The sequence below is a fragment of the Prionailurus bengalensis genome, chromosome D3 (assembly GCF_016509475.1).
Source record: "Prionailurus bengalensis isolate Pbe53 chromosome D3, Fcat_Pben_1.1_paternal_pri, whole genome shotgun sequence".
NCBI lineage: Eukaryota > Metazoa > Chordata > Mammalia > Carnivora > Felidae > Prionailurus > Prionailurus bengalensis.
The window spans coordinates 69,804,678-69,817,755 of record NC_057356.1 but is presented as its reverse complement, the minus strand read 5'-3'; the positions used below and the strand labels follow the sequence as shown (position 1 = coordinate 69,817,755).

General features: G+C 39.4%; 1 protein-coding gene across 1 annotated transcript in view; it reads left to right on the top strand.

Moving 5' to 3' along the window:
• Nucleotides 1-13,078, top strand: part of CFAP53 (cilia and flagella associated protein 53) — a 36,470-nt gene that overhangs the window by 9,698 nt on the left and 13,694 nt on the right. The window contains exon 4 of the mRNA XM_043558843.1: nucleotides 9,710-10,013. Coding sequence (XP_043414778.1) covers nucleotides 9,710-10,013 — 304 coding nt within the window. The remainder of the gene's footprint in view (nucleotides 1-9,709; nucleotides 10,014-13,078) is intronic.

The window sequence follows — 13,078 nt, the reverse complement described above, 5'->3', positions numbered from 1 at the left end:
TCTTTTTGTTTCTGCTTGCATGGAATATCTTTTTCCATTCCTTCACTTTCAGCCTTTATGTGTCCTTAAAGCTGAAGTGAGTGTTTTGCAAGCAGCATATATATGGATCTTGTTTTCTTTCTGTTCAGCCACTCTGGATACTTTCAAATTTCCTGTCTTCGAGTTCTCAGATTTTTTATTCCACTTGATCAAATCTGGTGTTGATGCCCTCTCTTGCATTTTTCATTTCATCCATTGTGTTCTTTAGCTCCAGAATTTCTGTTTGGTTCTTTTTTATGATTTCTGTCTCTGTTGAAACTCTCATTTTGTTCATGTGTTGTTTTCCTGATTTTGTTGAATTGTCTGTGTTGTCTTGTAGCTCACCAAGCTTTAAAACAATTATTTTGAATTTTTTGTCTTTAGGATTACTTACTGGAAAATTATTGTGTTCCTTTGGTGGTGTCATTTTTTCTTGTTTTTTTTTTTGTGTGTGTGTGTGTGTGTGTGTGTGTGTGTGTGTGTGTTCCTTGAAGTCTCTTGTGGCTCTTTTCACATCTTGAAAACAGTTACCTCCTCTAGTCTTTACTGGATTGCTTCAGGATAAGTATACCTTCACAGGCTGGCCCAGCTAAGAATTCTGAGGCTTTCTCAGACCTTTTTACAGATGTGCCTACTCCATACTTTTTGTTCTTTCTTTTGGGGAGAGGATTCTCTCAGTCCTGCAAAGCTAGGCCGGGTGCTGAGAGACTCCTGTTTGTTTTTCCTAGTATGGCACCCCAAAATGCCTAAATGTGTGCATCTTCTCCCAATCCCACAGAATTGGGCCAGCTTTCTGTACATGCCAGCTAGCCATCTGCAAAGGCCCACACTCAACATCCAGTGGAGCACAAGTAGGAAGCTGGCCACAGGGGGTATGCCATGGAGTATCCGGGGTGTTTGTGGCTCAGCTGGAGGGTCTGCAGGCAAGCTGTCCCCAGCAGTTCATGGGCAGGCTTCCTGATGGAGTCCATGTGGCAGTTAGGAGGCTCCGCATCCCATGATGATTTCCAGACCCTGGTTGCTGTGCTCCTCGCCTCTTTCAAGCCCTCAGCCGTGCACCTCAGTATTTGGGGTGAGGCAAGAAAGAAATGGGCCACTTGGGGGAAGTCACATGCTCGCTCGTGTGTTTTCACTTTCCCCTGTAAGAGAAATCATGGACTGAGGGGTGTCTGTCTTGGCACTGAGTTCTGCTACCTTGGGGGAGAGGTGACAAGGATAAAATGAAGCTGTTCTTACTCTCTTCAATGTGTCTATTACCAGATTTTTGTCTCTAGTGGTATGCCATAACTTCTCCGCCAGACTCCTGGACTCCCACAAAGGTACTCTCAAACTACCAACATTGATGGTTTTTAAGGGGATAACAGTAGACCACATTGCTCATGTCCACTCATGCAGGTACTGAGTTGGTGTAAGTACTGTGCTCTAACGTTCTGTTCTTGTCTCCCAATTAGAATGGAAGTACCAAGTGAGATTCTGTTACTGAATTTTAGATATTAATCTCAGACATGCTATTGGCAGAAAGTTCCTGTCCCAGGAAGTCTTTGGTAGAGTTGAGTTTTCCCCTAGTGCTGTAGTCTCTACCTGTGCAGAATGTATGCTTGGTTCCCTGTTCTTTATTGTTTACTTGACTGGCCTCTTGGTCCTTGGAGTCTTAACCTTAACTTTTGATCCACTTCCTGACCCAGACTCACAGTGACTCTCAGTTTTCAGATCTCTGGTCTTCACTATACGCACTCCAATCCTGTGGTTGTCTTCATCAGCCCTTTTTGTTTTGCTTTTTCCCTTTTGGGAATACCCTGAATTTATACTCTCATTTCAGACCAATACTCTAGTTACAGAGGGAAAATTTGAATGGAACTACCTGAGATGATTTATATCATGAAGAGCTTGACGAAGGCTTTTAATTTCACAAAGTGTGAGAGATTCCTTCCTTCTAAAGCAAAGGTATACTAAAAAGCCTCAATGTGTTGTATTCCTTCTTAGATCTACAACTCTTAGAGCAAGAGCACATTTACATATTTATAATTTCATTATATGTGTAATTCCTCAGTTATATTTTCAGTGGCTCTAATAATGCCTTCTAAGAGTGTGCATCAAGAATTACCATTATGTATCTCAGGATGGTGTGTTCATTTTGCCCCCTTTTTTTCATTCATGTCTCTTAATATAGTGATGATCACATGATGTGACCCATGGAATGCCCCCAATTATCCACTTTATCAGTCTCTTAATTTTGGAGTAACTGATTAAGACTTTTATCTTCAGAAGGGATTTTTAAAGTTCAAGTATCACCCGGCAATGCTTAAAACATAGCCATTATCATTTAGTAATTAAATAATTTATTTCTGGGCCCCTACTTTGTGCCAGGTTCTGGGATTGAATAATAGACTGATCGGCTTCACACAAAAACAAATGTCACTTAGGCTATCAGGTCACCAAATGTGAGTGGGGCAGCTTGTGTATCATGTTACTCTGGATTTGGGAACAGAGTAATGTAACAAAGTAACAAAACGAAGTTAATGTAAACCCCGAATTAAAGTCTAGCACAATTCAGAAGGAATGTAAGAGTTCATTTTTCACAGCATGCAGAATTGGAGCCAATGAGAAATCCAAAGGTCAACAGGTGTGAGAAAACAGCAAAACCAGGCATGTAGGGAGATCAAAACATGGTTTCAGAGGCAAGGCTTTTGCCATCTCCTCTCTCTCTGCCATGAAGTTGCTGTTAATCATAGAGATTGCCCTAAATCCTCCTGGTAGAAGCCCAGAGGACAAGTAAGCTAATTCAGTGGGGAGTTCATACAGATCACAGATACAGCTGTGCCAACAGAGTAAATTAAACTGCTCACACTGGAGGGAATGGCAAGTTCCAGGGCTTAGGGACCTGCTGGAGGAGGGCAGTGAAGAAAACCAGAGTGGTAGTAATGCATATGTCCAGAAGGGACTTGCTGCTTTCCTCATCTAGCATATAGGTGACTTGAGCTCCACAGATATTAATTTTCTTGAGTCTTCAAGCTTGTAGTAACCAAGACAGGATTAGACTTGGATTTTCTAGCCTGTGTAAAGTATAGCCTCACGCCTTGTCCTTGATAGGACTTGGACACTCCCTACCGGCTTCTGGAGGGGAAGATGCAGGGAGGGACAAAGGGGACACTAGCAAATGAATTTCAATGGATCATTCATATATTTTCCACTCCTTGGTGAATGCTTCTGAACACAGTAAGGACAACGAGGTTCAAAAGTGGTTTGGGCCGTTAAAATACCTATCAATTTGGTAACATCTTACAGATTTCATAGACAAATCTTGTATAACTAAGTATATAGCTTCACAGAGAAGTTGTACAACTTGCTAGTTAGATAAGTTGTTATCTTTTTGAAGAAACAGTTATATCCTACAGCTTTATGATTTATCTGAAAACAAATTGTTTATAGTGCTTTTAACATAATACTGCCAACTCTTTAATACAGAGCATCAAACATAGTTTTCATTCATTATGAGAGTGAAGGGTCAGGGTTAAATTTTGACCAAGGATGCTAAATCAGGCCCCATTATTGAAAATTTAAGTGGAGCTTTAACACATATATGGAGCAAGATGAAATTACTCCCCCTCCTCCACTGCCTTCTCCTCTGCCTCCTTTTTGTATTCCATTGTATGAATATGCCACAACGTATTTGTTCATTTTCCAGACAATGGGCATTTCGGTTATTTCCAGTTTGGGACTCTTAAGAATAAAGCTTCTATGAACATGCTTGTACATGTCTTTGGTGGACATGTGCATTCACAGGGACATGTGACCCATTTGATTGGGTCATTTTTAGTGTTCTTATTCTTCCAAACAGAGACATTATTTTCAGTAATAATTAAATGAATAATAATAAGATAGCCAGTGATTTCTCTCTCTTTTTTTTAAATTTTAAATTTCAAAATAATTATACATTTACAGAGGTGCCATGTACCCTTCTCCCGGTTTCTCCCAGTGATTATATATTACATAACTATAGCCACACTATTAGGGAAATTGACAGTGGTGCAATATGTGTGTACAGTTCTGTCTCCTTTTATCACACGTGTAGGTCCATCTAACTCACCACCACAATCAAGATACAGACCTATTCCAGTGCCACAGAGATCTCCCTCGTGTGGTCACACCCACTCCTCTCACCCCCATCATTCTCGGCCTCGGGCAGCCACTAATCTCTTTTCTTTTTCCTTTCACCATTTCAAGAATGATACATGCATGGAATCACACAGTATTTGTTCTTTTGAGATTGGCTTGTTTTCATTCAACATGGTGCCTTTGTAAGGTCCATCCAAGTTGCTACACATATCAGTGGTTTGTGCTTTGTGTTCCCTTGTATGGATATACTTAGGTTTGTGTAAACCATTCACTACTGAAGGACATTTTGATGGTTTCTACTTTTTAGCTATTATAAATGAATCTAACATGAACATTTGCATACAGATTTTTGTGTGACCATAAATTTTCATTTCTCCTGGATAGTTGTCCTGTGCTATTGCTGGATCTTTATATGTGTGTTTAGTTCTTAAAGAAACTGCCAAAGTGTTTTCCGGTGTGGTTGTACCATCTTATATTTGCACCAGTAATGTATAAAAGACCAAGTTTTTCCATGTTCTTGCCAAGATTTTTATACTGTCACTGTTAGAGGTATGCAGTGATATCTCATCATGGTCTTAATTGGCATTTTCCTAATGACTGGTGATTTTGAACAACTTTTTATGTGCTTATTTGGTATCTGCGTATCCTCTTTGGTAAATGTCTCTTCATGTCTGCCCATTTTCTAATTGGATTACCTATTAAGTTTTTAAAGTTTTTTATATATTCTAGATATGAGTCCTTTGCGTAGGATATGTGCTTTGGAAATATTTTTCTTCCTAGTCTGTGGTTTGTTTTTTTTTAATCCTCCTAACAGGGTCTTTCACAGAGAGAATTTTTAAATTTGATGCAATTCTATTTATCAATATTTCTTTTATGGATCATGCTTTTGATGCATCATGAACTTTCTTTTTAAGTGTCCTATATTTATATACAGTTAGTGACTGGATCCCAGATTAAGGTAGGCATTTTTTGGTTTTGTTTTGTTTTGGAGTGTTTTTATTAAATGAATACCCTAGGATGTATTGTCAGAACACTTGAGGATAGTCTCGCCTCTGTTAATTACTGATAGAGGTGACAGAATGAAGTACCAAAGAATTCAAACTCCAGGGCCAGACTGCTAGGTCTTCAGTCCCAGTTCCACCACATATGAAATGTATGAACTTATCTAAGATGTTTAATTGCTCTGTGCCTCTATTTTATCTGTAAACTGGAGACAATAATAATAATGAAATTGCAATAATGTGCATTGCGACATTGGTTCTATGAAGATTGCAAGAGTTCATACATGTCGAGGGCTTAGAACAGTGCCTGGCAAACAATACCCACTCCGTAACTGTTGCTAATATTACAACTATTGGCTATGTGGCTTGGGAAGACCATAAGGTTTCCTGAGTTTCAATTGCTTTAACTCTAAAATGGGGATATTACTTGCTGCTCTAAGTTATAAGACACATGTGAGGATAAAATAAGACTTTTTTCTTAATTTTATTTTTTAAATTTACATCCAAATTAGTTAGCATATAGTGCAACAATGATTTCAGGAGTAGATTCCTTAATGCCCCTTACCCATTTAGCCCATCCCCCCTCCCACAACCCCTCCAGTAACCCTCTGTTTGTTCTCCATATTTAAGAGTCTCTTATGTTTTGTTGCCCTCCCTGTTTTTATATTATTTTTGTTTCTCTTCCCCTATGTTCATCTGTTTTGTCTCTTAAAGTCCTCATATGAGTGAAGGCATATGATATTTGTCTTTCTCTGACTAATTTCGCTTAGCATAATACCCTCCAGTTCCATCCACATAGTTGCAAATGGCAAGATTTCATTCTTTTTGATTGCCGAGTAATACTCCTTTGCATATATCTACCACATCTTATCCATTCATCCATCGATGGACATTTGGGCTCTTTCCATACTTTGGCTATTGTTGATAGTGCTGCTGTAAACATTGGGGTGCATATGTCCCTTCGAAACAGCACACCTGTATCCCTTGGATAAATGCCTAGTAGTGCAATTGCTGGGTCGCAGGGTAGTTCTGTTTTTAATTTTTTGAGGAACCTCCATATTGTTTTCCAGAGTGGCTGCACCAGCTTGCATCCCTACCAACAATGCCAAAGAGATCCTCTTTCTCCGCATCCTCACCAACATCTGTCGTTGCCTGAGTTGTTCATGTTAGCCATTCTGACAGGTGTAAGGTGGTATCTCATTGTGGTTTTGATTTGTATTTCCCTGATGATGAGTGATGTTGAGCATTTATTCATGTGCCGGTTGGCCATCTGGATGTCTTCTTTGGAGAAGTGTCTATTCATGTCTTTTGCCCATTTCTTCACTGGATTATTTGGTTTTTAGGTGTTGAGTTTGTTAAGTTATTTATAGATGTTGGATACTAACCCTTTATCTGATATGTCATTTGCAAATATCTTCTTCCATTATGTCGATTCCCTTTTAGTTTTGCTGATTGTTTCCTTCACTGTGCAGAAGCTGTTTATTTTGATGAGGTCCCAGTAGTTCATTTTTGCTTTTGTTTCCCTTGCCTCCGGAGACGTGTTGAGTAAGAAGTTGCTGCTAAAATAAGACTTTACTGTGAGAGTTGCCTGGGTGGCTCAGTCAGTTAAGTGTCCTACTTCTGCTGAGGTCGTGATCTCATGGTTCATGGGTTTGAGCCCCACGTTGGGCTCTGTGCTGAGAGCTCAGAGCCTGGATCCTGCTTCAGATTCTGTGTCTCCCTCTCTCTCTGCCCCTCCCCTGATTACTCTCTGTCTCTGTATCTATCTCAAAAATAAGTAAAATTTTAAAAATTTGTTTCAATCTGGCTTTCTGTATTTAAAAAAATAAGATTTTACTGTGAAAGTACTATGTAAAGCACTGGCAAACAAAAGGTTTTTCTCTTATCAATGATTATTATCATTAATATAGATATACTGTCTGTAGATAAAAGTGACCATCCCTGAATCAAGTGTTCTCAAGGTTAAGAGAATAGGTGAATCATTAGGATGTAGGGAGGAAATATTTGATGTTTTTTTTTTTTTAATCTCATCTGTCCTTGGTTTTTTACTTTTGCATATATTTAATAATTTATGTGATATAGTGACATAGTAATAATTGCATATGACTTATAAGTAATAATCCTACCTGTTTGTAGGTACATAGAATTTTTTTACTGAAAGGGATACATAATCAAAAAAGTTTGAAGACATATTGATCTAAAGAAATACTTGATATGGGCATCTTCATACAGTGTTAATTTATGATTTCTTGACAGCATACATCCTCAAATGCCTTACAATGTTTTTGTGCTCTGATTTTATATTAAGGGAGGGAATTACCTTAAGGAAATGATCAGAGATAAGCAGAAAGAGCTACATTTAAGAATATTCATTATAGGGGCACCTGAGTGGCTCAGTAGGTTGAGCATCTGACTCTTGATTTCTGCTCAGGTTATTTTCCCACAGTTCATGAGATTGAACCCTGTGTTGGGATTTGCACTGACAGTGAGGGACCTGCTTGGGATTCTCTCTCACTGTGTCTCTCCCCACCTCCCCAGCTTGAGTGCTCTCTCTCTCTCTCTCTCTCTCTCTCTCTCTCTCTGTCTTCCAAAATAAATAAATAAACCTAAAAAAAAGAATATTCATTGCAACATTATAGTAAAAGTCAGAAGTAACCAATATGTTCATCAAATAAGGCAATGTTTAAATAAACTGATATATTATAGGCTCCAGCCTCTATTCCACAGCTTAATAAATTATAGTAAAGTTTTGAGGTTAGGAATTACTTTTAAGAAGACTTCATGAAGAAACATTCCCAATATAGTGTTAGGTGAGAAAATTAAGATATAAGGAGATACCAATATATGTATGTAGATATGCAGAATGACCCCAATTGTAGTAAAAATGCACATACAGAAGACTGGAAAGAAATATGCTAACATGCTAAAAGCAGTTGTGTTTGAGTAGTGGGATTAAGCATATTGTTAGTGTCTTTACACTTTTCTGTATTTTCCAGTTTTTCTGCATGTGTTAGTTGTGTAATTAGAAAGAGGTTTTCTTTTTAAGAAAAAAAATATCATAAGTCATACTTGTTATTCTTAGGCTTCAGATTTTCATTAAATGAATAACTTTCCTGGAGTATAAGTCATAAGATTTGGAAGGACTTTAGTTAGTTGTCATGGCCAATTCTGATAGAATTTCACGGATGAATCCCAGACAGATGAGTTCATTTTTCAGTGTTAAAATATTTTGTTTTTTTTGATAATGTAACAATTTCAGCTTCTGGAATCTCTTTCAGCTTTTCATAGAATGTAGGTAACTGCTAGTTGTCACTATTTTGCTAATAAGTGTGACTGTATATATAATCAATTTAACCAAGAATTATTTATTGGACATTGGGTAGGTAGTATGGGGCATATATTCCTGAAATGTATTCCTGAGTCCCAGCCCTCACAGAGATTCCCCTTTAGTTAGGGAAATGGGTCTAGTCTTTATCAAATGTTGAATGATACTCTACAGGGTCAATTTCTATGGTATTGACCACTCTTGTAATTTTAGATATCATTCTTTCTTTCAGCCTTAGCAACTAAAATTCTTCAAAGTTCTTTACTGAGCCCATTCTCAAATTTTAGCTTCTTGATGTTGAATTTGATGAAATCAGGAAGACTTGATGTTTATAAACATTGCCTTGAATCAGAGGTTCTCAAACTTGGTTGTATGCCAGAAGTTCCTGAGGAGCTCTGAAAAAATATAGATGCCTGGGTGCTACCCCCAGATATTCTGATTTAACTAATCTTTGCGTATCAGGGGGAAGAAGTGGAGAGTACAACTTTAAAGATACCTCGATGTAATTCTAAAGTGTAGGCAGTATTGAGTATCGCAGCCCTTAAATTAAAAATGGGCTCAATGAAGAACTTTTGAAGAAGTTTGAATTACCAAGAGTGAAAGAAAGGATGAGGTCTAAACACTTACTGAAAGAGCATTTCTTCTGGAATGGTGACAGAAGCCTGGGTATGAAAAGGCAGCATTTGGGCTATTTTCCCAGCTCTGGCAGAACCCCCTTCAGTGACATGTATCCTGCCAGGAAGCCAGGGGCATTGGGTCAACTTCACCATGACATGCTGACCCTTAGCTCTTTCTATGGCATGCAGGGTCTCTTCCTACCAAAGCCTTAATCTATTTGTAATAGTGCAGGGATCCTTGCCTCTTCTGTTTCCTCTACAGTAGTAATAATAGTTACCATTTATTTAGCTTCTATTATTTACCAGATATTTTCATCCATTTTCTCTGATCCTTACCAGAACCTTGAAAAACAGTTGTTTTACAGATAAAGAAACAGGCTCAGAGAGGTCTAGTTTTTGATCCAAGGTCACACAGAAATGTCAGCTCTCGGATTCAAAGCCTGCTCAGCCTGACTCCAATGCCTGTGTTTTGTCTGTGACATCATGGTGCCTACGTCCCTGCCACCCCTCACATGTCTCCTCGGCTCTAGGTCTTTCATTTTTCTTTCTCCAGTGTCTGTGCAGATGTGTGCCTCAATAGAGCCGTGTCTCATGGAAGGCTAACTTTTGCCTTTTTAAAATTCTCCTTTCAGGGAATGCTGCGAGGAACTCCGTGTTCACTTGTTTTGTGTCCATCAGAAGAAGGTGTGCGAGGAGCGGAAAGCACAGATAGCTTTTAATGAGGAACTGAAAAGACAGAAACTGGTGGAAGAGCAAATGTTCTCAAAGCTCTGGGAGGAAGACCGATTAGCCAAGGAAAAGCGAGAAGCCCAAGAGGCAAGGAGGCAGAAAGAGCTGGTGGAGAACACACGCCTGGGGCTGAATGCCCAGATCACCAGCATCAAGGCGCAAAGGCGGGCCGCGCAGCAGCTGAAGGAAGAGGAGGCGCGCTTTGTGGTGGGCCTTTTACAGTGCTTGTCACAAGATGATCTGCTCAGTGGGTGTAGGACATGGTTACATGCGGTTTGCCCAATGGCCTGGCTGCTTCACAGGGGCAGCAGACCATGGTTAGAGTCTGGGATTCCAAGGCCCAGTTAACAGTGCTGTCCCATTGCATTGGGCAAGTGACTTCACTACTGTGACTTGGGTTCTTTATCTAAAAAATGAGTCAGGAGCACGTGGGTGGCTCAGTTGGTTAAGTGTCCAACTTCAGCTCAGATCATGATCTCATGGTTCATGAGTTCAAGCCCTGCATGGGGCTTGCTGCTGTCAGTGTAGAGCCCGCTTCTGATCCTCTGTCCTTTTCTCTCTGCCCCTTCCCTGCTAGTATACACATCTCTCTCAAATATAAACATTAAAAAATTAAAAATTAAAAAATTAAAAATGAGGCAAAAGACACTTGTCTTTGTTGTGAGGGTGAAATGTGAGAATCATGGGCAGTACCGTAGAGGGTAAGTGGCAGTTTGGCAACATTCCCCCATTCTTTGATATGGATAACTCCATAGGACTTCCATGACCTATGTAAAGCATTATACAACAGCTATAGAGGCTCCCTTCACCCTAGTCACCAAAATCAATAATTTCAGGTCACTGCCCCTACTATATAGAAACTAGAGGGGCGCCTGGGTGGCTCAATCAGTTGAGTGTCATACTTCGGCTCAGGTCATGATCTCATGGTCCATGAGTTTAGGCCCTGCGTGGGGCTCTGTGCTGACATCTCAGAGCCTGGAGCCTGCTTCGGATTCTGTATCTCCCTCTCTCTCTGCCCCTCCCTTGCTCATGTTCTGTCTCTCTCTATCTCTCTTTCAAAAAGAAAAAAAAAAGAGAAAGGTGTCACTGGAAATGTATGAAAGCATTAAAAAAAGTAGCAATTTTATACGTATATAGAGCTTCTAGCAACTGATACTTTAATACCACCAAATTTAGGAAGAAGGTATATTTTCCTGGGAAATCTCAAGTTCTGAGATTTGGAACCATAATAAATGTTAAAGGTAAGCTTTTTCAGAGTCCCTGAAAACCTTCCCTGGGTTTGAAACTGTTTTCTCTTAGAGAGTTTAGTGGAAGATGCCTAAATATTTTAGCTTCTCTAAGAAAATTGAAACTGCTTCTGTTCTGAGATATCAACACATTAGGTATAGAAGGAGGTGTCTCAACATAATGACAATATATGACAAGCCCATAGCTAACATCATACTCAATGGTAAAAGGTTTTAAGCTTTTTCTATAAAATCAGAAAAAAAAACAAGGGTACCCATTATCACCACTCCTGTGCAACATAGTACTGGAAGTCCTTAACAGAGCACTTAGGTAAGAAAGAGAATAAAAGTCATCAGAATTGGAAAGGAAGAAGTAAAATGGTCTCTATTGCGGATGATAAGATTTTACATCCAGAAAATTCTAAAGATTGTACCCCAAAACCGTTAGATCTAATCAACAAATTCAGTAAAATTGCAGGATAAAAAATAAACATGCACAAAAAGTGCATTTGAAAGAACAAAACGGGAAATTAATATTGGTATAATACCTTCAATTAAAGTTATTCTTTATTTAAATATAGTAAAACCTTTGGGTTTCACCAGTTTCTACATGCACTCTTGGGGGGGAAGGGATATGGTTCTAGAAATTTTATCACATGTATAGATTTTGTAAGTACTACCAAAATCAAGATACAGAACTGTTCCACCATTCAAAGAAACTCTTTTATTTTTTTGTAAGTTTTATTCATTTATTTTGAGAGACAGCGTGTGTACAGGTCGGGGGAAGAGCAGAGAGAGAGGGAAAGGGTGGGGGAGGGGGAGAGAGAGAGGAAGAGAATCCCAAGAAGGTTCCTGGCTGTCAGCACAGAGCCCAATGCAGGGTTCAAACTCACAAACCTCAAGATCATGACCTGAGCAAAAATCAAGAGTTGGATACTTAACCAACTGAGCCACCCAGGTCCCCCTCAAAGAAACTCCTTTAAAGTTACTCCTGTGTAGTCGTAACCTCCCTCAATCCTAACTCCTAGCAGCCACTGATATATTCTTTATCATTATCATTTTGTAATTTTGAGAATGTTATATAAATTTCACCCCTTTTAATGTTTTATTGTGAATATTTTCAAATGCACAGAAGAGTACAATGAATCCCTCCTCTACCCATCTCCCTGTTTTAGCAGCTGTGTAATTTTGCCACATTGGTTTCTTCTACCTGCCCCCAACCCCACTCCCTTTTTACATTTTAAAACATAAATACCAGGAGGGTCATTTCCCCCTTAAATACATGTCAAGTGTGCATCTCAACAAAGGACATTTCCTGACATGTGCCAATATCAGACCTAAAAAAGTTAACTGTGACTCCTTTTTATCATCTAAAATCAGCATCTAATTTCCATCACTGCCTAAATTATTTGATATTTAGAGAATCCAAACATGGGTCTTATAGTCTCTTTAGAGGGAGTGGCTGTTTCTTATTCAAGCCAGGGTGCATTTGAGATGGAAAGGATGCAATAAATTCATTACATCAGCACAATAGGTGTGTCATCAGAACCACCCCAGGGAAACCAAGACGTGGCCAACTGCTTTCAGATCTCTTAGTCTTGAACAGGTCTCTGCTGTCCCATCCCATCTCCCCCACGTCTCAGAGTCTGGGTTTGGCTGATTGCTTCCTCCCAGTGTAGTCAGACTTACTGTTAAAAAAAAAAAGTGTGTCCGGCTATTGCATTGGCTTTCATGTTTGATAGCCATTACTTTTCCTTAGGTGCTGCAGCTCGGTTTCACATTTTCGTTTGAACCTCACAATTCGTTATTTACTGTTCATGGCATTACTGGGAAAGTCTAGCCTATAACTCTCTCTCTCACAAACCAGGGATCATGGCGATCATGGCTGTTGTGAGTCTCGGTTAAATCACATTGGGAATTGTACACCATCCTTGCTATTGCCACGTCGTCTCTTGTCCCAGCTGGGCAAGTACTTATCTATCCCTCTAGGACGGCTCAGCTGCCTCTGGCAGGAGGGCTAATGCTTCAGTTTTTACCACGTCCAGG